The sequence below is a fragment of the Carassius gibelio genome, chromosome A13, assembly GCF_023724105.1.
Source record: "Carassius gibelio isolate Cgi1373 ecotype wild population from Czech Republic chromosome A13, carGib1.2-hapl.c, whole genome shotgun sequence".
In the NCBI taxonomy this organism is placed as follows: domain Eukaryota; kingdom Metazoa; phylum Chordata; class Actinopteri; order Cypriniformes; family Cyprinidae; genus Carassius; species Carassius gibelio.
The window spans coordinates 21314217-21342001 of record NC_068383.1 but is presented as its reverse complement, the minus strand read 5'-3'; the positions used below and the strand labels follow the sequence as shown (position 1 = coordinate 21342001).

The 27785-nt window shown below is 36.8% G+C and overlaps 2 protein-coding genes across 3 annotated transcripts in view; both read left to right on the top strand.

The window, feature by feature from the left end:
* Positions 1 to 1240: 1240 nt before the first annotated feature.
* Positions 1241 to 11660, top strand: si:ch73-193i2.2 (transient receptor potential channel pyrexia). Its single transcript, XM_052613672.1, has 19 exons — positions 1241 to 2021; positions 2609 to 2747; positions 2867 to 3003; positions 3107 to 3193; positions 3336 to 3486; positions 3960 to 4121; positions 4282 to 4391; positions 4586 to 4714; positions 4793 to 4884; positions 4966 to 5077; positions 5263 to 5433; positions 7699 to 7769; positions 7864 to 8031; positions 9072 to 9190; positions 9270 to 9474; positions 9695 to 9902; positions 9995 to 10080; positions 10221 to 10375; positions 10551 to 11660. The coding sequence occupies exons 1-19, from the start codon at positions 1944 to 1946 to the stop codon at positions 10625 to 10627; spliced, it is 2457 nt and encodes an 818-aa protein (XP_052469632.1). The 5' UTR covers positions 1241 to 1943; the 3' UTR covers positions 10628 to 11660.
* Positions 11661 to 12076: 416 nt separating this feature from the next.
* Positions 12077 to 27785, top strand: part of LOC128026482 (E3 ubiquitin-protein ligase UBR2) — a 29568-nt gene continuing 13859 nt past the window's right edge. The window contains exons 1-11 of one of the 2 annotated variants that reach the window (XM_052613670.1): positions 12077 to 12300; positions 14937 to 15196; positions 19899 to 19977; positions 20625 to 20735; positions 21115 to 21245; positions 21880 to 22018; positions 22126 to 22188; positions 22554 to 22674; positions 24048 to 24155; positions 24582 to 24670; positions 27086 to 27184. In XM_052613670.1, coding sequence (XP_052469630.1) covers positions 12217 to 12300; positions 14937 to 15196; positions 19899 to 19977; positions 20625 to 20735; positions 21115 to 21245; positions 21880 to 22018; positions 22126 to 22188; positions 22554 to 22674; positions 24048 to 24155; positions 24582 to 24670; positions 27086 to 27184 — 1284 coding nt within the window. In that variant the 5' untranslated portion in view covers positions 12077 to 12216. Of the gene's footprint in view, positions 12301 to 14936; positions 15197 to 19898; positions 19978 to 20624; positions 20736 to 21114; positions 21246 to 21879; positions 22019 to 22125; positions 22189 to 22553; positions 22675 to 24047; positions 24156 to 24581; positions 24671 to 27085; positions 27185 to 27266; positions 27366 to 27785 lie in introns of both variants that reach the window. The other variant, XM_052613671.1, reaches the window with a different exon arrangement.

The window sequence follows — 27785 nt, the reverse complement described above, 5'->3', positions numbered from 1 at the left end:
TTTTCCCCCGCAGGCTTTATTCAACCTGAACAATTAATCTTCATAATTATACATAGTTTGTCACAATTAACATAGTTATCTGACATATTTATATTAAACTGTAATCTTTGTAAATAACATATCTGCACACTTATAACATACCTGTACATTTATCTAAACAATTACATTTTTTTCCCTATACTTCTATTTCTGTATATATAGTACATTATTTAGGCTAAATTTTCTTTTTTTTTATGTTAGTGTTATATTGCATCCCTACTGTGTTATTCCTATGTATGTCTGCACTATAATGTATGTCTCCACTATGTTTGTACTTTCTTCTACACTTGAGCTTCCCTGTCGTCAAATGCCTTGTGTGTGTGTAAACATACTTGGTAATAAAGCTCTATTCTAATTATGATTACTGACTGCACTTAATAATCACAATGAAAGTGTTTACAGCTTTTCTCATCCTAATCAAGCTTTTATGTTTTTATATATTTATTTAGAAATAATAATAAAAAAATATATATATATATATTCATGTAATGGTAAAGTTGCATTTTCAGCATCATTACTCCAGTCTTCATTGTCACTTGATCCTTCAGAAATCATTCTAATATGTTAATATGCTCAAGAAAATAAAATAAATATCATTATAAACATGTAAGAAACAGTTGTGTTGCTTAATATCCATAATATTTCTATTTATTTACCATTTATTTCAAATAGCAATCTTGTAAAAATGATAAATATCTTTATAATGTGATTACAGATGTCTTTACTGTTACTTTAATGCATCCTTACTGAATTAAATTGCTCATTTATTGGGGGTGGGGGACTCCAAACTTTTCAACAGAAGTGTAACTCGCAGCTTTAGATGTGCATTTATGTTCTCCAAGACACTAGACACTATTTTTGTAGATTAGCTTTGACAAAGATTCAGTTTCATTACGATTCATTGTCAAAATGAAAGTATTACACCAAGGGCATTTGAATTAATGGAATATTTTACATTCCCAGGCTTAAAGACTGTATGTATAAAAAAATAAATGAACATAAGTCATCCATCTGTTCTTGTGTGTAATGTCAGCTCCTTTTCTACTTATGTTGTTTCCCATTGCTGACGTAATTTGTCATGCACGATGTCATTGCATTCCTTTCATGTCAATTATTTACTTTTTCAGTCTCTCAGTGTTGTCTGTTCATCAGCATAACCAGGGCTAGTTTATAAACCGGACCAGCGGAGCATTGAACTGCCACGAACCTGCAAAACCTTAGACCACAGAGAAACTGAACACCAAGGTCCTCAAATCCACGACTGAAAGCATCGATAATGAGTAGTTTAGGCTACTTAAAATAGACTATTTTAGTTTTTTTTTTTTTTTTGGTTATCAGAGTTTTGTGTTAAGAGCAAAGGCCATTGAAATCAGTTCTAATGTAGCTGCTGGTAATGTAGAGTGTTCCTAATCTGTCACCGATGAGGATCCGTGTTAGGATGCTGCATTAGATGCTGTCTTGCATGTTTCAGAACAAGTCTGTCTGTGTGCTTTCTAGTTAATATGATAATTAGATGGGCCTTGATGGACATATTCTGTTAAAACAGCACACTTCGTACTAGTGCCATAAATGGACCCTACACAATCCTGTGCTGTTGCCCTGTGACCTCTAGTTAAACATTATGTGATAAGTGTTAGTTGATTATGATTTATTACAGGGAGGGTGTAACTGGATGTCTAACACACATGTGCTTAACGACTCACTGTAAAGATTAACTGAGAAACAAATCATCTAAACACAGCCCATTATTAAAGACGTCAAGAGCACTCTGCTCAATATACAGGCTGTACTAAAGCTGTTTTTCTGCTCTACTGGCTTATGTTTAAGGCTCTAAGTTCAATCTACTAGCATCCGAAAAAGGAAGAGGAGATCTCCAAGTGCTTTCAGTTGTATCCAGCAGAAGAATGAAGAGATACGGTCGAGTTGGGCCTGACAGGCCTGATAGCCTTGAGCTTGAACTGACTGATGGAATCTCTAGTCAGGTGAGGAAACAGCCTTCAGTCTTTCTATATTATTTCCTGAACTGTTCAGTGTTCAAAAAACAAACAGGAAATTCTGTGAAGATTACGGTAAAGCACCAAGAGCTGTGCCTGACAGTTCTTCATTGTAAATATATGGTAGCCACATTTTAGGTTTTAAGGAATGAATGTCTATTACCATAAAAAAAAAAAAAAGTATTTCATTAATTGATATCATGTTCAAATATCAATAATTATTGTGATCTATAAGTTGATGTGAATCCTGATGTATTGGTAACTGACTCTAAAATAATGCAGTGAACATTCATTTATCAATTTAAGATATACTATAAAACCCTAATGTACATAACAGATAACCAGATAAAAAGAAGAAGAAGAAATATCAATGTGAGCTGTCACACAGGAAATTCTGGGAATGTCAATTTATGGTTTCCAAATTCCCAAAACTATTAACGACCTGTTGTTAACCAAATTGTTTTTAGTATATTTTGCAGTCTTTTGCCATTAAATATACAGACATTTGTTGATAACTCAAATTGTAAAGCGTCTATGGAGATGTTTTTTTTACTATTTTGTATGTATGGCTGTAGTCAGTGCGGCCGATCATTGCTTCTCCAGTGTCCATGACATCAGTTAAAGATGTGGGGCGGTCAGTCGCTCACCTGGCGTCCTATGCAAGAGGCCGCTGGAAACATGCTACCCGCAAGTCTGTGAGGAAGAAACCCACGGGTATTTATAATAAATTCATATTAGGTGCCCTCTAGGTACATGTCCAAAAACCGAAGCTATTGTGATACTCGTGTTGTCAGTGTAATATCAATCCTAACTCTAAACCTTTGTCTTTTTAGAGGAATATGTAGGCAGCAAATACAAGGGTCTGGCAATGGATGAGGACAGTGTAGATGGACAGGAGAAGATCCAGCTGAATAAAAGGCTTCTGGATCACTTTCGAGTCCTGGCGGCCAGCAATAAAGACACGGATGAGGTCATGCGTGGAACAGATGACTTGGCTCCACTTTGGTGAACTTTGGGAGAACATCATGTGGTATTTGTCAGGGCTACACAGTGATATTGATTTTTGCTTTCAGGTGGACCTGCAGTTTCTGAATGACGTCCTCGCGAATGGAGCTGACCCAAACTCGGCTGATAAATATGGGCAAATGGCCCTGCATGAGGTTAATGTTTGACTTGTGTAAGACATATATGCCATAAAATGTCATTCTGGGATTTAAATGTGCAGCTGATGCTTGCATTCAAATGCTGAGAATATAGGTGACATCTTGTAAATCATTCACAGATGTTTGCGCTTATTGATAGATCTCCCGGGCATGGAACGTGGACGTGATGCGTTTCTTCTTGGAAAGAGGGGCGGATTTTCAGAGGGCCGATGCTTTTGGAGTGACACCTCTTCATGTAGCCGCAGCTCTGGATTATGAGGAGATGCTGCAGTTCCTGTTAGAAAGAGGAGGTGTGTTAACGTGTGGTTATCAGGGTTCAGTAAAATGCAGAATTTAAGAACTGGCTGTACTCTCTCAGAAAAAAAGGGTACAAAAGCTGTCACTGGGGCAGTACTTTTTCAAAAGGTACTAATATGTATTCTCTAGGTAATATTACCAATATGCATCTTTTAGAGGTAAATAAAGTACTAAAGAGTACCTTTTGGAAAGGTACCAGCCCAGTGACAACTTTTGTACCCTTTGCAGAGAGTGGTTGTACTGTACATTCATGAGTGCTGATTTAGTAAAAATCAGCATATAAGAATGATTTCCGAAGGATCATGTGACACTAAAGACTGCCGTTACGATGCTGAAAATTCAGTTTTGTCATTACAGGAATTAATAACATTGAAAAATGTATTAAAATACAGTTTATTTGTATTTTAATAAAATAAATGCAACTTTAAAAAAACACACATATATATATATATTGTTGCAATGGCAGCTGACATTGAAGCTCGCACGTATAAAGAGAAGCAGACCCCACTGCACTTTGCTGCTAAGAATGATGCTGTCGGGGCAGTGAGGATGCTGCTGCAGAACGGGGCGGACATCGCTGTGCGAGACTATAAAGAGAGAACGCCTCTACAGCTGGCTGCTAACTTCGGTAAGGCTTTTATAATGCTGTAAAGTCTGACCTGATCTGTGCATGCTCTCCAGCTCGAACAGTGGCAAATCTGTGAGAGTGCAATGAGAGATGTCTCTGCTTTTTTAACTTCTGCATTCAAGAGTGTTATAGGAGTTATTGGGTGTGTGTTTATTTACAGATCGGAGTGAGACAGCTCGTTTGCTGCTGGAGTTTGGAGCAGATGCTGGGGTGCAGGACTCTGATGGACAGCTCTGCATTACTGCCATGATTAGTAAAATGACTTCTGTGGTGAGGATTCAAGGATTGTAATTGATTCAGTATGAGTTAATTAGCAGCATTTATGACATGACATGTATTCATTTATCAGATGTTTCCATAATGACTTTCAAATTAAAATAATACTAGAAAAACATTAATTCAAGACTTTGAAATTTCAAAGCAATCAAAGCCAAAACTTTTTACAAAATCTCACTAAATGACAGGCTGATTTGGCAATGAATCAATTCCATATGAAAGACCGAATGACCCGAAAACAGTTCTACTACCTTCATCTCATGGAGCCGAAACCTGCTGACAAGACAAACCCAAAAGGTTCTGATCCATCATCACCGGTACAAGCATACTGTACTTCACTTACATTTGTGTATAGTGTTGCTACATTAGATAATGAGATTTGTCTCTGTCCACAGCTGGAGGTAATTGTCAATCAGGGGAAACTGGATCTCATCATGCACCCCGTAGTGCTCAAACTCATCACTGTCAAATGGAACTTGTATGGCAGGTAAACCGACATCAAAGTCCAAAACTGATGCATGGAGAAACATCAGCAGAGATTGACATCAGATGAAACGTTTTTCTACAGAATGGGAGCCTGGATACTCTTGCTTCTCAACTTCTTATTTATCGTGTCCTGGACAACAGTAGCCATATCTGTGTCAGTACGACAAGATGGTGATCGGTACAATCTTCCTCAGGTAGAGCTAACTATCTTCATAGATCAGAACCTTTGATAATTACAGTTTTCTTTCCCATCTTGACGATCCTGGAGATGTCGAAGGGTTCTTCCTTATTTTTTATAACATTATTGAGAATGCACAATGCAAACAAATCTTGCTTATGAGCATACATATGCTTACAGTACATGCACTTCTCTTGGTAGGACTGGTGGCGTGTGTTGTTGGTGGTTTTGGCACTAGTGCTGACGGTGGCTGAGGTGTACAGGGAAGTGATGGAGATTGTGCGATCTAAGAGGAAACTGAAGCACTGGCAGCGTTGGACTGTGCAGAAAATCAATGAGGACTTGAGCTGCTCTCACCCTATGTGGCCTGAGGTACAGTAACACACTGAACCCGGTCACACACTCGCTTGTACTTGGTCTTATTTAAGAAGTCTGCACTCACAATCTGGATGGACATTTATTGATGGATCCTATGCTTTTGATTTTTCCATTTTAAAAGGTTAGTTCACCCCAAAAATCTAATTCATCATTTATTAGCCTTTGCATCAGCCAAGATGAGTTTTTGTTTACTATACTTGATGTGCTCCATGTATGTGCATCGATCAATGTTGATCAATGTTCAACATGAGGATGAATAACTGATGACAGAATTTTGGGGTGAACTATTCCTTTAAATAGTTGTTGTTTTTTTTCATACTGAAGACTAAAATTACATTTAAAGGTAATCAGTGTCATCATAATCTGCATTCTTTGATATTTTATAATGATTCACTTCTAATGGTTATCTTTTGGGCATGTGTTAAAAGACTTTTAAAATATAAATATAAAATGTAAACTTTAAGTGAGTCGACATTTTTTAAGAATTGTACAGCCTTGTCTGTAAAATGTAAGTAAATAAATACCAATAAAATAAAAAAATGCGAGAATTACATTGGGAACAAATAACAAGATGATCATCTGCCTAAAAATATATCTCCAGTATAAAAAAAAAAAAAATGATTTTGATAACTTTAAAGTGCCCATATTATGGGTTTTGGGAGTCCTCAACAACAGATTGACATGCATGAAAGGTCAAAAAACACTATTGTTTTATAATATGCATTTATTTTTAACTTATGCTTCACAACCTCTTTAAACAATTCGCTCAACGATTCATTTTTTCAAACCCCTCCATTGTGTGATGCTAATCTGCTGTGATTGGTCTGATTGTTCTCATTTTAATTTCATCATGAGTCTGTGATGCCTGATAAAGCAGCGTTTGTAAGCGCAGTGCTGCTTTGTGGACATAGAGTGTATACAGCGTTACCAGGGAAAACCTAGTGGCAACGCGAAAGTACCAACAAGAGAAAACAAGTTAATTTGTAAAGCGCTTTTTAAAATACAAATCGTTACAAAGCAACTTTACAGAAAATTACTTTTCTATAATATTTAGTAGTAGCTTAGTGGTGACTGTCAGTTTGTGCGCGTATGACAGGATTTTTTCAGAAAAATTTGGTAGCACTTTATTTTACAGTCCTGTTCCTCATGTACATACTATGTACTTATTATAGTAATTACAATAACTATGTAATAACTACGTACTAACCCTGAACCTACCCCTAAACCTAACCCTACCCCATGTAGTTACCTTGTATTACCAGAACTTTCTCAAATAAATACACTGTAGTTACACTATAAGTTCATGTTAATACACGTACTTTAAAATAAAGTGCAACCAAAAATGTATACAAGACATAGTCAGCCTATATGCTAATGTTGGTTGCACTTTATTTTACAATATGTGTACTAGCATGTACTTATAGTGTACTTACAGTGTATTTATCTAAGAATTTTCTGGTATTACAAAGTAACTACATGGGGTAGGGTTAGGTTTAGGTGTAGGTTCGGGGGAAGTACCTAGTTATTACATAGTTATTGTAATTACTATAATAAGTTCAAAGTATGTACATGGGGAACAGGACTGTAATTTGATGTCAACATGAAATGGCTTGGGATTCGTTTTAAAAATGACTTGCTTCAATGATTCAGCGTCGACTCTTTCTTTTGATAGACTTTACTCGGTTTACTTTCAGATTTGAATCTTTGTTGGATGTTTTCATTTACTTAGAGCTGTGTCAAACACTGCATGAAACGTAATTCTCAAAAATCCATAATAGGGGCACTTTGAAGCTGAAAAGCATTTTAAAAAAACTAAAATAAATACATTGAACTACTCTGCTGAAAATGCATGCTTTTACCTTCTGACCTACTACTGGCCTTAGGTTTCCATTTTACCACATTATTGTAAAACAATATGTGTGAGTGATGAGTCAAAATCATCATGTGACACTGAATACTGGAGGAATAGCTGCTGACAATTCAGCTTTGACATCACAGGAATTGATTACATCTTGTATTACATCAAATGTATTTCAATAGCAAAAAAAGCTATTTTAAACTACAACATTTCACAATACTACACTTTTTACTGTATTTTGGTGCATAAGGGACTTCTTTCAAAAACATAAAAACATAAAAAAATCTTAAATTATTCCAAACTTTTGACCTGTAGTAAAAATAAAATACACTGTTGTAAGGACACTACTCACAATTGATTGAATTTTTTATTTGTTTTTAATTTTTATGTCTATAAAACAGGAACGCAATTACTTGGAAGGCCAAATTAAGTATATCCGAAACCTGAAAGGAACCTACTCTCAAGACCTCTGGTAACTCATAGCAAGCTAATATACAGTTGACTGTTGAAGAGAGTGAAAAAGTATGTTTCCTGTCTGACTACACATGCTGATATGTCTCATGCAGGAATATCTTTGATTGGCTGGTCTATTCGCTGCTGCTGGCAGTTCTGGGCGTTCACGTGGCAGATGTAGTCCTAGTGTCCGACTCACTTCGACAGAACAGTCTTCGCCTCTTTGCAGTGTCCATTATTTTCCTGTGGTTAAGGCTGATGAAGCATGTCCGAGCCTTTAGGTAATTAATCTTTTTTTTTTTTTAAGTAACTTAGAGATCTTGAACTCCACCAGGGGTTTTCAGAGCCCTTCTTAGTCAAGCCTATTTGATTTTATAGCAACTGATTATGAATAACCCAAACTACACACGAAAAAACAAACAAAAAAAAAAAAACACTGAACATCAAGATGGATACATGTCATTTGAAATGTTGTGTTATTGGCATTTAATTTTCAAAATGACCAGATAAATTCAAATAAATTCATAAATTCTCATCACCTGTTCTAGAATCCTGTGTTTTACTTAAAAATACTGGATTTTGACATAAAATATACTTTTTAAAAGGGGGTCATGAAGCATATGGCTTTTGAGTTAGTGGTCATCTGACTAAAATGTTGGTGACGTCGGGTCTGAAGGAACACCTGGTCAGTGGCAGGTACCATAGAGACTCAGATATAAGGTCTCCTGACTGCTGTGACACACAGAGCGCCTGGAGCTAAATGCTGTTACCTGGCCAGTGGCCCAAATAACAATGCTTCCATAACTCAGGTTTCACTGAGACTTCACAGGTGGACTCTTCTTTGTGAGCTGGGTAACCATGGGACCATATGGTCAGTGTAACAGTAACCACAGAAACATTAACATTTCACTAACTAAAGTCTATGTTTATCTTCACAATTAAAGGGATAGAGCTCCCAAAAATGCAAATCGTGCCATTACCTCACCGTTATGTTGTTCAAAACATTTGCATGTTTTGCAAATTTGCACAATATGCAATACTTTGTTCTACAGACCACAAAGATATTTTAAAAAACAACACTGGACCCACTGACTTTAATTGTATTAAATAAATAAAGAAAGAAAGATCCAAAATACCTTCTTTTGTATTTCTCAGAAGAAAATAAATCATACTGGTTTGGAATAACATTTAAGGTGAGCAAATGATGACAGACTTTTCTCTCTTTAGTGGTTTCTAGTTATGAGAACTGAGCTTTGCACTGTATTGGCCTTCAACATGACACATGATTGTACTCCAGGTAATGGCTGATTTTATTCTCTAGGGTGATGGGGCCCTTCATTGTCATGCTGGGGAAGATTGCAGGCGACGTGCTGCGTTTCCTTTTTCTCTATATAGAGATCTACGTTCCATATGCCTGTGCTTTCTGGATCATATTTGGAGGTACATCACAAATACTTCCAGTATATAACTGTATTTGTAAAGATGCATGATATATAAACGTTGTGCTTACTGGTCTCAGGTTTAGCTGAGGTGCCGAGTATGAAGACGGTTCCTGAGCTGCTGTACAGCTTGTATCGCATCACTCTGGTGGACGAGTATGAGTTTGACGCCATGCTGGATGTGGACGCAGTGATGGCCTACCTGCTCTGTGGAACATTTCTGGCCCTCTCTGCTATTCTCTGTGTTAATTTAATGATTGCTCTGCTTTCTGACACTTTCCAAAGGTATTAATTAGCTATTTACACTTTCATGGTTTTTTTCAGGGTGTAACAATACAGTGATATGAACTGAGTGATGCATCAATCAAATGCTTTTTTTCCTTTTTGGGCATGATGCTGTAGATGTTTTCACTGTGAATTCTCAGTGTATTGAAAACACTTAGAATTGTCATTTTTTTGTGCGAACTATTCCTTTAACTCTTTTGTTGAACGTTTGCGTTTACAGGGTCTATGACAATGCTCTGGCCAATGCAGTGATGCAACAAGCTGCTATCATTCTGCAAATAGAGGAATCCATGCCTTGGCTGAGACGCTGCTATGACAACGAGCACATCCACCACCACTGTGCCCCGCTTGGAGAGTTCTATGACGATGATGTCACCACTAACCCAGAACAACACGCAGAAATGAAGAAGCTCACAAAACAGATCAAGGTGTCTACATTAACCACTACTGTTTGTTGTATTATTATTCTTTTTGTCCTTTCTGGAATCCCAGAATAACTGAAAGTTTGCAATTTCCGCAGGACACTTTAGATAAATATCTGCACATCCAAAGAGAGACAGTCTCGCCTGAGTTAGCCTATGCAGGCGCCGGAGGAGATACCACAAGGTTGGGTTCATAAACATCTAGCAACTTCTAGGCCTTAAATTGTTACAGTTTTCATGCTACTGTTTATAACACATTTTGATGTGATTTTCCTGGAAAGGCTGCTTATACATATACATATACATTTTTTTTTTTTACAAAAGGAGAAGTACTGCACTTTCAGAGAAAGAAGAACATCTCAAGACTCTTTACATACTTAAGAAAGACCAGCAGAAGCACAGTCAGGACCTGAGTGAGCTGAAGGCTGAAGTGAAGGAACTCCATAGTTTGCTGCTCAGTCTGATACAGTCCAAGACCTGTAAGCCACCTCTTCACTTATAATGAACATCTGTGAAAGTATGCACAAACATGCATGGGATTATTGTAAGCCTTGTTTTTTACTGAGGCGGTCATTGACATTCGAATGATTGTTTATGGTAAATAATGTTCACTATATGTTACCCGTGGAAGTGATGTGACTGGTGTTTCTGCAGCTACTGATGACGACAGGAAACCCTCCGTGACAGAGCAACCTACAGCGGACGCTAAAACCTCCGAAACGAATGAATGAATTGTGGAAATCAACATTTAATCCACTCGGAGGAAGACTTTGAAAGGACTTATGGAGCAAGTCATGATTTTGTAACCTACCTTTGTTGTTACTTAAGTTATGCCAATATACTGTAGATTGGAATCTGTGTAAATCAAAGATACTTTATTTTAATTATTCATATTTTAATTATAAAATATAAAACAAGACAAAGTCCCTTTATCTGAAACCCAGAAAACTTAAAAGAAATAGTGTGCACACCATTTTTATTTATTTATTTTTATTTTTCTCACACTCATGCCATTCAAAACTCAACTGCTGTCAGTGCACATTATACTGGTCCACTCCGGGATCGTTAAGATGGTTGAGCATCACATCAGTGTTTCTTAAGCATCATATCAGCATATCAGAATGATTTCATAAGGATCATGTGACACTGAAGTCTCGAGCACTGATGCTGATAATTCAGACAGAGAACTGCTGAAAGGATAATTGGTGCTCTCCTGCCCACCCATAAAGAACTGTATACATCCAGAGTGAGGAAAAGGGCTCAGAAAATCACTCTGGGTCGCTCACATCCAAGTTATCCCCTTTTTGACCTTTTGCCATCTGGCTGGCGCTTCAGAGCTGCAAATACCAGGAAAGCCAGGCACAATAACAGTTTCTTCCCCCAGGCAATCTACCTCACGAACAGTTAAATGTTCCCCACTTATGCAATAAAAATGTGCAATATCCTTATATTTATTTGTTACCACCTCCATTCTAGTACATCCCTGCATCCCATGCTTGCATCTATTCCATTATCATCTATGGCTTATTTATTTTTCGATTTAATTTGCAATATTTTTCTTTATATTTACTTTTTTATGGTAGCTTATGTCACTAAAGCAAATTCCTTGTACCTCTGAATCACAAGAATAAGTTACATTTTCAAATATATTCAGATAGAAAACAGTTATTTTAAATTGTAATAATAATTCACAGTATTGTTGTTTTACTGAAGCCTCAATCAAATAAAAGCAGCCTTGGTGAGCACGAGAGCTTTCATCCGAAAGCATTCATGATATCAAATTTCTGACCTGTAGGCCTAGTGTATATTTTGTGAAACATAAAAGTAACCATTACTTGTATGATAGCTTTGTGTGAGGATCCTAAAGCGTTTTCATTATTTATAAGTTACTGATAAACCCCCATCTCTGAAATCTCATTTGTTTTCAAATTCAAAAATGTGATGTCATGCCAGGTTTAACATCATTAATAGGCTCTTTTGGAATAAAATAAAATAGCTGCATTAACGATTCTTCAAAAATCCACTACCCTTCAAAGCCTACACGGATTAGACACCTTAAAATACTGCATATATAGGGCGCTTCCTGGAGAAATAACATCATTCGGTGTTGGGAGGGACACTTTCATTATTACGTGAGCAAATCCTTTAAAACACACGTGACAGGGAGCGGCTACTATTGTGGCTCGTCACCAGGGCAACAGCAGGGACACTTTTCCATGAGTCAGCTAAAAAGTTTCCCAGCTCCTTGGCGGAAGTAGGACGCAGCGGCTGATTTCCGCTTCCCTCGCTGCTGCTGCTTCTGCTGGTCACTGATGTAAAGATGGCGGCGGCCGAGAACGATCGTGAAGCACCGTCCGCTCTGTGCAACGAATTCCTCAATTTCTCCGCGAAGGACACCGCTGCGGTAGGCGACAGTTGTATAAAGATTTTCTAAAATGTCTCTCCTGATGAAATATACGCGGTCGGTTCCGGAAGTCGATGTGCTCGCGATTAATTTTCTGTTTTCTTTTTTTCTCGCTCCTGGTCTCGGGTTGTTTTGCTCAAGCGTCGTCTTGCTACGCGCTAACAGCTAGCATGCGAGGTTTTCACACCTCAAGCTCCAACACACTTGACACTCCACTTACACGAACATTTATTTAATACAGCAACAAGTAAAACATTCGTCCATTTCTCGCGATTTGGGTTTAACTTGTGGCTTTGTTTGACAATGATCTGTCAAGAGTTGGATAAAAACAACATTGGCTGCTTTGTTCATCATCTTTACGTTCTGTACGTTAGCTAATGGTATACGTTAATTAACACGGTTTCACGAACAGCTCTTTTAACGATGTTTAGATTGATCTAGGCAACTAAATAATCAAGCTGGGCTTGTGAATTAGTGTAGTTATTCTGCATTCCTGTAAACACATTAGTATTTGCTGTGTTTTTGGTTTCTTTCTCAGCATAGCAGGTGTGGTTTACAAACTAAACATTAGGTTTTGTAGCCCAGTTACATGATTTTCATTTTGTAAATAGGCTAATCCACTACATTTACATGCCCCATCTATCACAAAAACACAAGTAGGTTTGTTTTTACAGACTAGCTCAGATGGTGGTTATATTAAACCACATGCAACACCTCACTTTGCTGCGGTTTGTTTGGTCTGATAGACAGCACTGCGCATTATCCTGGGTGTTTTAGACTGTGTATTAGACACAATGTGCATGAAAAACACATGTCACTTTACACTATAGGTTTGTGTTAATAAAACCGCAATCTGGTCTTCAATCTCAAATCAGCTATTGCATGGTGAATTGTCTGAGAATAGATGCTGGATTGCTCAAGCACTAAATCCAGGTCAGTAGGTCGATGTAGACAGTCACAAAGACTGCCAAGTTCTGCTTACTGTGTGTGTGCACGTAATCTCTTTGTTTCCTTAGAGCATGTGATTGTGGCACATAAATGCTGTTGGACATCAGCTCTCAGAATCACACACACTATAGTTACAAAACCTAGTGAGCGTCCTATGATTATCTTTTAAGGTTGCGTCTTGGAGAAAGGGTTAAAGTTTCAGTCTGTCTTCAGGAATTATTGAGTGTGTTCTGGGATTTTATTCCCCATATATATATATATACATATATATATATATATATATATATATATATATATATATATATATATATATATACATATATACATATATACATATATATATGTATGTATATGGAAGGTTTTTTTTTTTTTTTCTTTTTTTTTTTTGCTGTAAAGACCATGTTCCCTAGTCTGTTATTAAACAATGAACATCTTTCAGAACAAAAGTTTTTCTTCTTTTTTTTTCTTCAGAAGTTTGTGGTGTTTTTATTTATTTATTGTTTTATATTTATGATTATTCTTTTTTTTTATGCTCAGCAGGGCTGCATTTGGTCGAAAATACAATTATACAAATATTAGTACGATTATAAAAATTTCAAAGCTGTAAGTCTAGTCTTCAGTTTCACATGATACTTTGGAAATCTTTCTAATATATTGATTTGCTTGTTGACATTTTTTTTTCAATGTCGACAACAGTTGTGCTGCTTAATTTTGTGGAAAGCATCTTATGTTTATTTTTCAGGATTCTTTGATGAATAGACAGGTCAAAAGAACCACATTTATAAAAAAAAAAAAAAAAAAAAATATATATATATATATATATATATATATATATATATATATATATATATATATATATATAATTTTACATTATAAAAGCACTTATTCTAACTCTTGACCAATTGAATTCTTTCTTGCTGAATGTAAGTTACAGTTTAAATAGCCCAGTAGTTTATTATGTGTTCATACATATGAGATCTAATGAATTCTTTATTCATGCATTAAGTTGTTTGGTCTTGGTAGCTATAAACCACTGAACTCCACTTGCCTTGATGTTTTAAGAATTATTCTTTAAGTTAAGTGATAAATAATATGAAGATATATGCCTGAAATGAATATGTTTGTACGTTTTGTAAACAAAAATAAGAAAAATAATCATAAGATTTGATTCCCCTTCCAGTTAAATTCCATTGGTTATCCCAAAATAAGCATTAACACACAGTTATGTAACGAGTGTGTATATTTAATATTATTTCCAAACTATCTTTTTTGTGTGTTTACTCACGAGAAAATACTGTTACTGTGAAATAAGTTTTTGGTCACATCTACAATTATCTTAGTGTCATTGTTCAGCTTTGTACTCGCAAGGAAATCAGTATTGTGTGGTAAATGTTTTAGAAAATGACCACCTTCCAGGCCATGCAAATATAAATCAGCAGTGCAGTCACAGACTGACCACCGGTGTTCTTCTTCCAAGCCTGACCTTTGTCCACCTGACCTATTTACTTTACCAGTTACGCTTTTAGTTTATTTTTGGCCTCTCTGTGTCTGCTTTTGCTCTGTTGCACGATTTAACTGATAATTAAATTATTCACACATTTATTATTTATTAAAGTAAAAAGCTGATTTTCTAAAAATGTTGACTTTTGTGTGTGTGTGTGTCTAATATTTTGCCCATCTGTCCATAGAAATGGCTGTTGGCGAGCAACCTGCACAAAGAGGTGTACCAGCACTTGGCCTGCTACGTCCCCAAGATCTACTGTCTGGGCCCTAACCTGAACCCTCAGAATGAAGACCTGCTGGCTCCACTGCTGCTTCAGAGCCCGCTGGAGTGGTACCTGTGCGGGGAGGAGCCGTCCGTGGGATTGGCCAAGCTGGAACAGAACAACCAGCCCTCACAGCTCTGTGGCCACGTGTTTAAAGTGGGAGAGCCAACATACTCCTGCAGGTACAGTGTCAATACTTCATCTCTTCTTGTTCCTACCAAAGGAGGTTACAGTCTAGATTCTCATCTAATCACAATGATTCTCAATTAATTTGATTCGAGAAGGCACTTAAGACAAGCCATCTGCTCGCTGTCTGCTTCCTAGACAGAAGTTGGTTCTCAGTTGGTTTTGGAACCAGTCAAAAGTTTGGAATATATATTTTTTTCTTTTGAAAAGTCTGTTATGTTCACTAAAGCTGTGAAATACTGAAATGTTATTACTATTTTTTTCTATTTTTTTATATATATATTTTTTTATTAGCAACTGTTTAACTGTTTAATTTAATTTCAATATATGTGACCTTGGAGCAAAAAAACAGTCTTAAGTCACTGGGGTATATTTGTAGCAATAGCTATAAAACATTGTTTGGGTCAATATTTTAGATTTTTCTTTCATGCCAAAAATCATTAGGATATTTACTAAATGTTATGTTCCATGAAGATATTTAGTATATTTCCTACCGTAAATGTATCCAAACTTAATTTTTGAGTAGTAATATGCATTGCTAAGAATTCATTTGGACAAATTCAAAGGTGATTTTCTCAGTGTTTCGATTTTTTTGCACCCTAGATTTTCGAATAGCTGTATCTCAGACAAATATTGTCAGATCTTAATAAACCATACGTCAATGTAAAGCTTATTTGGTAACACTTTATTTTGATAGTCCACTTTAGACATTCTACTAGTAGTAAGTAACTTTCCAACTACATGTCAACTAGCAGTTAGTAGAGTATTAGTAGACTGTCTGCTTAATATCTTCTAACACTTTCTTTGTCAACTTATACTAAGCCTAAACCTACCCCTAGCACTAAACCTACCCTAACTGCCTACTCTGAGAGTTAGTAGACATGTTTGTTTATTTATTTATTTATTTAAAGTTTATTTAACAGGGACCATACAAGTAAACAGTTACAATACAAAGCTTGTAATTGATGTGCAGCATATAGAGATTATAGCTAGTGCTAATTTTCAACTCCTGTCCCTGGTTGGGCATTTCTAAGAACATTATAAAACAAATACATAAAAACAAGAAATACTACAAAACTATGTATATATAGATATACACATATACACATACATACATACATAATCATGCACAATTATAACAACAATTAAAAATGTATACAATCTTCATTTGTCTTTAGCCACAGCTAAATGTAAATGTAGTTGCAAATTTCTGAGATTAAGTTGATATGTAGTTGACATGTGGTTACATATAATCAGTAGAATGTCTAAAGTTTACTATTGAAATAAAGTGTAACCGCTTATTTATGTAGCTAAATCTATGACTAAAAATCTTGAAAAATTTACACTTAAGACTGTTTTTTAGGGATGTAACGATATCAAAATCTCACGGTACGATACAATTTCAAAATTGACCTCACGGTACGATATTTATTGCGATATTGTGGAAAAGCTCACGCTATTGTTAAATAGCTCACGATAGTGTTTGTGATGACAATAGCGAAAAAATACTGACATTTATTCTGCTTTTGCCAGTCAACAGGCAATTTATTGCTGTATTTATGGATCCATGACAACAAAAAACGCTGATCACTTTGCTTTTAAAGTGCAAGTTGTAGTCAGGAACATCAATATTCTGTGTAGTAATATTTGGTTGCATAACTGATTCTTCTGTGCAATGCTCAAGTTAAGAAGCAACTAGAACAATTGTAAACAATAGGGAATTCCCTTGCAAACAAAGTGCAAACAAAGATCAAGTTAAGTCAGGTTTAAATGTGCAAGGCAAATAAAAGCAGCCTTTTAAAACTGGTATTTAGGAATATAACTTAAACTTAAATAAAATAGTCAGTCAAAAAGCCTTTTAAAAAAAACACTGACCTATCATTTAGCTTATGTACACGTTTTTCATCAGAAAGATCAAATTATCTACATTGCAAGGGAGAAGGAAAAAAAAAAACAGTAAAAAAATCCTTAACAGTCTAAACAGTTATCCTTTAGCTAATGTTCAAGTTTTTCTTTAGAAACTTTCTTTTCTGCTACGAACTCCCGAACTGATTATAATTATTCGCGAACCAGCTTTGAACTCCCGAACTGTTCAAATGATTCGTGATCCCCAAACTGACTCATTTTGCTTGTGTTTCCAGTGTTGTATCGCAGTTTACTGTGGCAGTGCTTGCACATAGTCCATTGTCGGTCCACCACCTTCTCTCCTTTTGCGTTTTTTGACACGGCGAAACCAAAATGTTTCCAGACATCTGATTTAAAAGCTGCAGGGGCTGGCACAATCTCAACTTCGGTTTTGTTGTTTTCATCCTTACAAGTATCGCTGTCGGCCATGCTGGCTTGCTGTGAGCTTGAGTGGACAGCGTGCAATCCTATTGGCTTAACAACGGTAGCTGTGACGACCCAGCGCAAAGGATCATGGTATATGTAGTTAACAATGATTTGTTCCGCGGGACTGTGTTTATTCCTCTTGCTTTTTGACGGACACCTGTCCTTTTAATATTGTAACCCAACCACGACGATATCGAGACACGTTTACCACAGTGATAGCGCGATATCGTCAATATCGTTACATCCCTACTGGTTTTGTCACACATTTTAATGCAAACCTGAAATTACTGCAGTTGTCAGTGTCACGCGATCCTTCAGAATTCATTCTCTTCAAATAAACGCTGTTCTTTTGAACCATCTATTCATCAAGAAATCATGAAAAATCAACCAGCTGGTTGGTGTGAGAGCATCTGCACACACAGTGAGGCCAAGACTTTTGGATAATGGCCTGGTGTTAAGAAGGAAAGCAAAGAAGTCACTTTTCTTCAAGAAAAACTTTAAGGACAGACAGAAACTCTGCAGGAAGTACAAGGATTGGACAGCAGAAAACTGGTGCAAAGTTATTGAATGAATCTCCCTTCCGATTGTTTGGGACATCTGGAAAATCAGTTGTTCAGAGAAGAATAGGTTAATACTACCATGAGTCCTGTGTTGTGCCAACAGTGAAGCATCCAGAGACCATCCGTGTGTGGGGTTGCTTCTCAACCAAAGGAGAGGGCTCTCTCATAATTCTGCCATGAATGAAGAATGGTATCAAAACGTCCTGCAAGTGTGACGACTTTGGTGATGATCCGTGCATTTTCCAGCATGCTGGAGCACCATGTCACAAAGCAAGAGTGATAAAGAAGTAGCTCAAAGATGATTACTTTGAAATTTTGGATCGGTGGCCAGGCAACTCCTCTGATCTCAATCTCATAGAGAACCTGTGGTCAGTCCTCAAAAGGCGAGAGGACAAGCAGAAGCCCACAAATTATGATCAAATCCGAGAAATAATAACTCCCCAGCAGTCAGGATTTGGTCCAGAAGCTAATATCCAGCATGCCAGAGTGAATTGCAGAGGTTATGAAGAACAAGGGTTAATTTTTTTTTTTTTTTTGCCAATAACAGCCTTTAAACCTTAAGATATGCTTATCATTGTTTTTCAGTTTTCCATAGACACGTTGAAAAATAATCTACTAATACTGAAGCAGCAAAACAAAATTTGTCACTGCCAAAACCTTTGGCTGTATTTGTCACAGTTGAATTTATTTCATTTCTTACATTTACTAAGTCCTAAGCAATGTGTGTGTGCTGTTGAAGTTGTAGTTGGGAAAGGGATTGTGTGTGGGTCAGTGTGTCCCACAGAGGTGGAAGTCTTGGCTGAATTAGGCCAGGTTACTGTTATAGGTTAAGTCCTTTAGGCAAGATCACTGTAAGCCGACTAAGAGGCCGGAGGTGACTGAAGCATGCACTGTTCTGCTCTGTTTCTTTGAGAAACAATAAAAGGCTCACACACATCCCACATACATTATCATGCTGATATTACCAGATTAGAATCTGATCTGGCTGATGTCAAGTATATCTTGCATCCTAATATATTGTGCAAGTGTTTTTATTTTACAATCCTGTCATATAATGTGACACTGGCTTTGATCCAAACCCTATTTTTTATCTTTGGTTTCCACTTTTTTTAATTAAATAAGCAGTCTTTTTTTTTTTTTTTTTTTTACCTATGTGAACTCCAATAACTAAACAAAAAACAATATACACAGTAAAATTTTAAAGCATGTAAAATGTCATGCTAAGATTTCCATTGAACCTATTCTCAAATAAATGGTGTATTTAGAGAATGTTTTAGCACAATGCTTTTAAAAGTTGATGGTCAAACATATCTTTATAAAATTTCACAATGTTATCACAGATTAAATACATGTTTTCCATCAGGTTAGATATTGATTATCAGTTACTCAAACACTTTTATGTAAGTCTCTCTACTTAACCGTCAATCATGTATTCACAGTGAGCACATTGGCCTGTGGCCAATATCCCTTAAACTGTGCTTGGATCTGCACTACAATTTGGGACACACTAGTTCTAATTTTGAATACTATTTAGGACTGATAGTACGTGAATTGGGACACGGCAAGAGAGTTATTCACTAGAAGAGAATACTGGGATTTCTTTACTTGTGAAAGCATGCCATTCCTGCCTTAGAGTTGGGCCACAATGAGGTATCAAAAAGGCAGCATAATTTAGCTGCTGTTTAAAGCAAACTAAAAAGTGGATTTTTTTTGTTTTTTTTTTGTGGGCAGATCACTGAGATTTTCTTTACTGCTGCAGTTCATCTCTATAAGCAATCTCCATTTTGATATGATTTTTCTTTATCAGGGAGTGTGCGGCTGATCCGACCTGCGTGCTGTGTATGCAGTGCTTCTTAGGCAGCGTTCACAAAGAGCATCGCTACAGGGTAAGCGGAAACTGAGACACATACAGCAGCCACTTCTCTCTAACGCTCTTAAACCTCTCGCTCAAGTATGTATCGGCATGTTTGTGTGAGAGGCGCAGAGAAAGTGTCTAATACCAAGTTTATGGGTCTGACTGTCGCAGGTCAGTCTCATTTGGAGCAGTAGAAGCTGGCTGCACTAGTGGAGCGTGAACCCTGACTTCTCCCTAACAAAAACTTCCTGTTTACATTTGTCCTACCAAACGAAATCTGAGAAGTCATTATGGCTCAACCAAGAGACTCTGTCTAGCAGAGACATGCATATAAAATGCAGAGAAATGCATATGAATATCAGTTTTCACAATATATTGATTTAAGAGTTACATTCATAATTTTATGATCAAGGCAAAACATATAATGCAATGCAATACAATAATGATTGAGAGATGACGAATAAACATTCCTCAAAAGCCTGATCACATTTGATACTCATCATTACGTATAGCGTGTGCAAGAAAGCGTCTGTTTTACAGAACACCAGAGCAGATCGTCTTCATGTCAGTGACAGGCCTGTTATTTCTAAGATACAGATGTAGGAGACTTGAGATCAACTATTGAGCTGTCATGTGATGCTGTCTTTGTGAGTAAGTGGCTCTTTGTGCTCTCTGTAGATGACCACCTCAGGAGGCGGAGGTTTCTGTGACTGCGGTGACACGGAGGCCTGGAAGAAGGGCCCTTACTGCCAGAAACATGAGCCCAATAATAATGACTCCTCTCAGAAGGTAAGACACCTCTTTCTCTGTGACACACTGAATCAACAAGAGGAATGGGAATTAATGAGGAATTTAGTGATTCTGATTTAAATTGAAACAATTCCCAACCCTACATGGCAGTACAACATAAATACTTCAGCATGATGTAGTTTTCATAGGCGCAGGGACAGACAAGACTATCTTTGTGTAGTTTTATTTTAGGCCTGTAGCATGGTGTATTTTTATTTGTTTTGTTTACAGAAGTGCTATGTTTAATATATGTGAGTTTGTCGTTGTAACATTTTGTTGTTGTCCATTCAAGCAATTGACGGAAGATTGACACTAATTCGAAAGTGAAAGTAAAATGCGCACAGGCATTTACAAGTTTTTTTTTTTTTTTTTTTGGCAGGATCCTTTGGCTAATATGACTGAAGAGATGATTGCTCGCACATATAATGTTTTCTCCATCATCCTCAAATATGCTGTGGACATGCTCACCTGGGACAAAGAGGATGAGCTTCCTGAAGGCCTTGAGCCACCGTAAGACAATTAGCTCTCATACTATGGGCTGTTTTTTACCCTCATAAGCATTAAGAAAAAGAGTCACACATTAGCTGTTCATGTTTTCTTGTAAAACTATATGAAACTGCTTTTGGGTCATATAGATCTTTTTATTCTTTATATATAATTTTACCATTTATTTGTGTAAGCAAATACACTAACTTTTGTAACTTCACTACAATAAAATTAAACACTTCTATTTTAGTTTGAACAAAGAAAATATGAGAATTTCTCATGCAGTTGGGCTAGATTTCTGCCATCTGGTGAAAAAAATAAGTAAATAATAATAATAAAAGAAAATAATGACAATAATGGCCAGTAGATGGCTGAAGTGTCCTGTGCATCCAAATGCTACACAAGAATTCTTGATGTTATGCTTAAAAAAAAAAAAAAGTCACCAAGTTTTACAACACTCAAAATAAGCAATTTTTTTTTACGAATCAGAATCGGTCAAAAATTACCGAGAAGCTTATTGTGCTTAATCCCTATAGAAGAACACGTGTTTAGGGGGTACATTTTAATCCCTCAGCATCATCCAACATGCATGCAATCGCTTTTGGTTACTGCATGTTAGTATATTGTATATTTATTTATTTATTTTATTTTTCTCAAGGGTGCGTGGAGACACGTACTACTGCATGCTGTTCAATGATGAGGTCCACACGTATGAGCAGGTCATCTATACACTACAGAAAGCAGTGAACTGCACTCAGAAAGAGGCCGTCAGTTTCGCCACCACAGTGGACAGAGATGTAAGTTGACCTGCTGTTAGTTGAACAGTGCCATGAGTTCAGGCTTAAGGTTCAGCACAGCATGTTCTTGCTTTTGTTCATTGATTACTTCTGTTCATTGTGTTCAGGGCAGGAAGTCTGTTCGCTTTGGGGACTTCCAGTTTTGTGAGCAGGCCAAATCTGTTATCGTGGTAAGTTCTAAACAGTCACAAATCTCATCCGTTTTCCTCCGATGTGTAAAGCAATTGGGTTTTTTGCTCCTTTTTATTTATTTATTTTTGCTCCTTCTGTAAGGTTTGGTTAAGTAGGAAATTTAAGTTTTATGGAGAAATGGTCCCTAATTTGTATATAGCAGTTTCAGCAACAAAGCAAAAGAAGATTTTCATGTCAGACAATAAAAAGACAAAACATTGAAGGAGGGACATAGTACTTCATCAAAACCTTGGCCACCATTCACAACAGTGTAGCATTGCGGGGGCAACTTTGCAGAAATGAAAGTATCATTGAAGTGTTAATGTAATTTGTTTGTGAATATGTTTGGACGCATGTTTTGCAGAGGAACACAAGTCGGCAGACGAAACCCCTGCGGGTTGAAGTCATGCACTCCTCTGTAGTGGCACATCAGTGTTTTGCACTCAAAGCTCTCACCTGGCTCGGCCAAATCATCAGATACTCAGGTCAGTCTCTCTCTCTCTCTCTCTCTCAATTCTTTACTTTCAAGTTCTTCAGGAAAAGTATTATTATTCAGTTTCTGCTTTATCCTCTGCAACGCCTTTTTTTTTGCAATATATTTTTCTTTTAACAAAATTGTATTATGGTTCCAGTAATCATAAGTTTATCAAATTCTACCGCAAGTTTTATTGTATTTAAAAGGTTGATGACATGGATTTTTTTTGCCACATTATTTTAACTAAGTTTGTATTTACACTAAGTGCAAATAGCCTGCCTTGTTGGCTGAAGCTGTATACGCTAACTCTGCCCACCAACGTGTGATTCGGCTAGTCAACACTGCAAAGGACAACCGATAATTAAAACCGATAATTAAACGTGTGATGTTTTCATTTTGATGCGATCGACTTGGGTTCGAATCCGCCTTTTGGCAAACTTTTTTCTCTCTTTTCAAATTTCAAATCACCACAGAAAAGCATTTATTTTCAATGAAAAGGAAGAATGCAATCAAAAAGTTGAAAATAAAGGATCGGATAGGGTTAGAATAGGTGTAGGAAGGGCTTTATTGTCCCAATTAGGTGGCATTTATTTAATAGTTTGAATTAAAATTACAATTTACACTCTAAGTAAATATTGTATACTGTTTTACAATGTACTACAATTCTGGGATGCAGATAATTGCCACTATTTGCAATAAGTAGTAACATTATAGCATAGTGTAAAGAGTCTATAGCTATTTGCACTTAGTGTAAATAGCATCTATCGCTAAGAAAATATGCTTTTTTCATTTTCACCGCTGTCTTATTTTAATGTTTCCTGAGGTTTACTTATAACATTAAAGTTTTTTTTCACCAAAAAATAAATAAATATAAGGAAAAACTATTTACAATTCCAATTTTCAACCCTCATTCTGAATCTGGAAGTCAGCACAGAGATGCATATGAGCCGTTTAAACAGGATACATCAAAGGCGATCATTCCTGTACTCGACATTCCAGTTGCTCTGTTGTCAGGAGTGCGTAGTATGTCAGAAATTGAACCTGTATGTGTATACTGTATGTAGACCGTACATCATCAGCAATGTATAATGGGTTCTATTTGCTTTGCTAATGTCGGCTGTTAAGCGAGTGAATGCCTATGGTGCGACAGTATCTTTCTCTTGAGGGAGTCATATGTAAATGTTGGAAATCCACCATTATCCAAACAAGACGTTTTTTGAACTTGATTGAATAACGCTATGTGAGGACATTTTAAGCTATGAAACTTTACAGAATGCTTTAATGGTCCAAAGATATGTCAAAAGATCAAAGGAAATGTGATTTATTTATTTTAATCTAGCGGAGTGTTAGACCGCTGTAATGAATCAGTGCTGTCCCCAACAGATGCTCTGAGGAGGATCCTGTGTCAGGTGGGTCTGCAGCGAGGACCCGAGGGAGAGAACTCTTCTCTGGTGGACACGCTCATGCTCTGTGACTCCAAGATGTGGAAAGGTGAATGAAGCAAGACTGATTTCCCTTCATAGTCTCATTACTGTATGTCTGTATGTTTTACGTTTTTATTTCCATTATTCTCAGTTGAGCGCCATTCTCATTATTAAACAATCCTATAGTACAATAGCTTAAATAAGATAATTATATTAATATAAATCTTTTTTTTTTTTGCACTGTTCTTGTTAAACGCTACATATACCTTCTATAGTAAATTAAAGCAATTCACCCTTTAGAAAGTACCTATTGTTAATTAATATTGCGCAGTACTTAACTGTAACAAGGACACTTTAAAATGAACTGTAACCATACTTTTCTGTTAGTTTCGTTCGTTTTTGGGGTGAAATATGACTGGGGCATGTACTTGACTAATTTTGTGAGATTCACCCATATGTGCTAATGATGTATCTAATCTTGTGTTTTCTGCAGGAGCGAGAAATGTTTACCACCAGCTCTTTATGAGCAGCTTACTCATGGATTCAAAATACAAAAAACTTTTTGCCATCCAGTTTGCAAAGGTAAGACTTCCATTTGCAATGGCACAGTATTTTTAATGATTGGGATTAAACCCCATGAAGCCCCCAAAAGTTGAGAAAATTGCTTTGTGTTTGTCCTGAAACTCAGTTTCTGCTGTGATTTAATGCACTTGCATTTTCAAATACTTTTATATGAAATTGATGTAGACAAAGTCAGTTATGTTTTCAGAGCAGGACAAAACATCTGATATCAAAATAGATCTGAATGCAGCCTGTTAAAGCGGCCACTTTCTATGATCTCATCAGTAATAATCAAACAGCAATAATCCTCAGCTATTGTCTGTACACTTTCGGACACTTGAACACTTATTTTAAATAAGTAATTGTTTAAAAAAAATATGCCATGTCTGTATTCTTACTAGAACATCCAGTTCACTTTCACTTCACACTCAGTTTGATTCAGCTGATCAGTGAGGATAAGAGAGTTTGAGCAGCCATTCGTCTCAGAGAGAGAGCATGTGTAATAGAGAGAGATCTTATGACCTAGCGGAGCTGCTCCTGCTGTCTTTGATTCGCTGCTCACTGCAGTCCTCCGACTGAACCAGTCGTGATGTGACCTCAGGAAATCTCTCTCTCTCTCTCTCTCTCTCTCTCTCTCTCTCTCTCTCTCTCTCTCTCTCTCTCTCTCTCTCTCTCTCTCTCTGTGTGTGCACTCTGATGTGGGCCCCTTTTGAAATCTCTCTGAGTAAAATATTTGTCCAATTTTAAAAATCTACTTGAATTAATGTATACAATTTATAAAAAATGTAACAAATTTTTATGGACATACAAAGTGTTTTATTTGTTCCAAGATTTTTTCTAATCAGTTGAATTAATAAATCTTAAATAATTTCAAGTTTATTTATTAACATGTTCCTATTATTTATTTATTAATTTTTTTAGAAATCCTGTGTTTTCTGTTTTAATATTTTCTGGATTTTAAATGTAATTATTTATTATATAAAAATGGCACAAAACATTAACTGTTTAATTAATAATTTATCAAATTAAAGTAATCAAATTAAAACTTAATTCCTTAAAAAAAAATACATTTCAAACAAATTGCTGCATAAAAGAGGTTTACCTTTTAAGATTAAAACACAGAAAAAAATGTCAGATATTCCTTAAATTTAATTACATTATTTTTATTATTATTATTTTTAATATTATTTTCTACATTACATTATAAGTACATTATTAGGGCTGTGCAAAAAATCGAATGCTATTTTCATGTGCATCTCGTCAGTAAAGACGCTCCTGTGATAAGAAGTATATCTCCAGCACCTGCGTTCAGATCAGGGTTGCCAGGTTTTCAGAACATATCCTGCCCAGTTGCTTCTCAAAACTAGTCCAAAACTAGACCAATCACGTTTCCAGCAGGTTCCCCGATAAAAATGGTGGCCCGAGGTTAAAATAAAAGTTTTTTTGGCAGGGTTGCCTTGGTAAAATTCGCATTTCAGGGGCTAAACATCACGTTATTGGTATTGGGGTTGCTTCAATCCGCAGACATGAAAAACAACCGCAGACTTGGCAACACTGGTTGGCCTTTACTACACAGAGCCGTAGTTCACTCAAAATCCACACGAAATCAATTTCAAAATCGCAGGTGATTCTTTTTTCGATTTTGAAAGCGATTTTGTGTAGCTTGTCGGTGGACTATGGCTCTGTGTAGTAACTGCCGCTCCACCTGAACCAGTGTTGCCAAGTCTGCGGTTTGAAGCTACCCCAATACAGTTTTGGACTAGTTTTGAGAAGGAACTGGGCAGGATTTGTTGTGAAAACCTGGCAACCCTGATCTGAACGCAGGTGCTGGAGATATACTTCTTATCACAGGAGCGCCTTTACTGACGAGATGCACATGAAAATCGCATTCGATTTTTTTGCACAGCCCTATACATTATATACTGTACAATAGTTACATATTTATCTCATCTCAATTACTTAAACTTAAACCAAACTTTTATTTAGGTGGGTTACCATCAAGACATTTGACACTTTTGAGTGTCTTTTATCAACTGAAATTGTGAAATGCTGGTGAAGTGACTCTCAGAGCAGAGCTGGAGATGAATTCAGATTTTATATTTAAATAGCAGTCTTTTTTATATACATGCACAGACAACCTGTAACTTCATTATACTGTAAATTAGTTTTTATGAATGGATTCCACAATTCTTTTATCCACATTAGGGAAATCATAGGGCCCTTGCACATGTGTGACTGACAGATTTGTACCTTACCTTAAACAATTCTAGAAAGTCTACTATAAAAACAGTGTGTAAAGTTTAGCTTTAGATCGAGTCCCCCGGCTCCACACTTGCCCCAGTGCCTGACATAGAAGCCAGTCGGGGGACGTAACTGCAGAAGGCCCCTGAGCTCTTACCTGGAAGGTGAATCTGCCCCCTTCCCCCCTTCCCTTAGAATTACCAGCGCCTCCAGACAGATTTTATGGAGGACGATCACGAGCGTGTAGTGTCAGTGACCTCTCTGTCAGTGCAGCTCTTCACCGCCCCCACTGTGGTGAGTACCGCCAATCCCACACACCTCTCCTCTCTCTTCTGCCTCTTTCTCCTCTCCTCCGCCCCTTCACCACTCCCTGCAGAACTATGAGCGCTTGCAGAGCGACTACGTGAAAGACGACCACGACAGGGAGTTCTCCGTCACTGATCTTTCTGTGCAAATGTTCACCGTGCCTTCTCTGGTGAGTACATGCAAGGAGAGATGTCCTGCCATGAGGAAGAGGCATGTCATTTTGGGTTTTCGGTCTCTTCTTCCATTTCCTTTCTCTCTTCCCTTTTCCATCTTACCCATTTCATTTTTAAAACGGTTCATTCCTCATTCCTTTAACGCACTGAAATAGATTTTTTACCGAAACTAAAATTAAAGTTTATTTAGCCAAAAATTAAAATAATATAATAATTGGGGTTTTCAGTTAAATGTGTTAATTTGGTTATCTATTTATGAAAAAAATAATATGATTCAAATATTTTAACTCTGAATGCACACCCCCCTCCCCAGACCTGTACGCCATCTTACATGTCATTCAGTTGACCGTTGATGAAGGGCAGCAGCAATGTAGTGCATGAATGGTTATGTGCCCATAAAATTCAAGATATTGGGC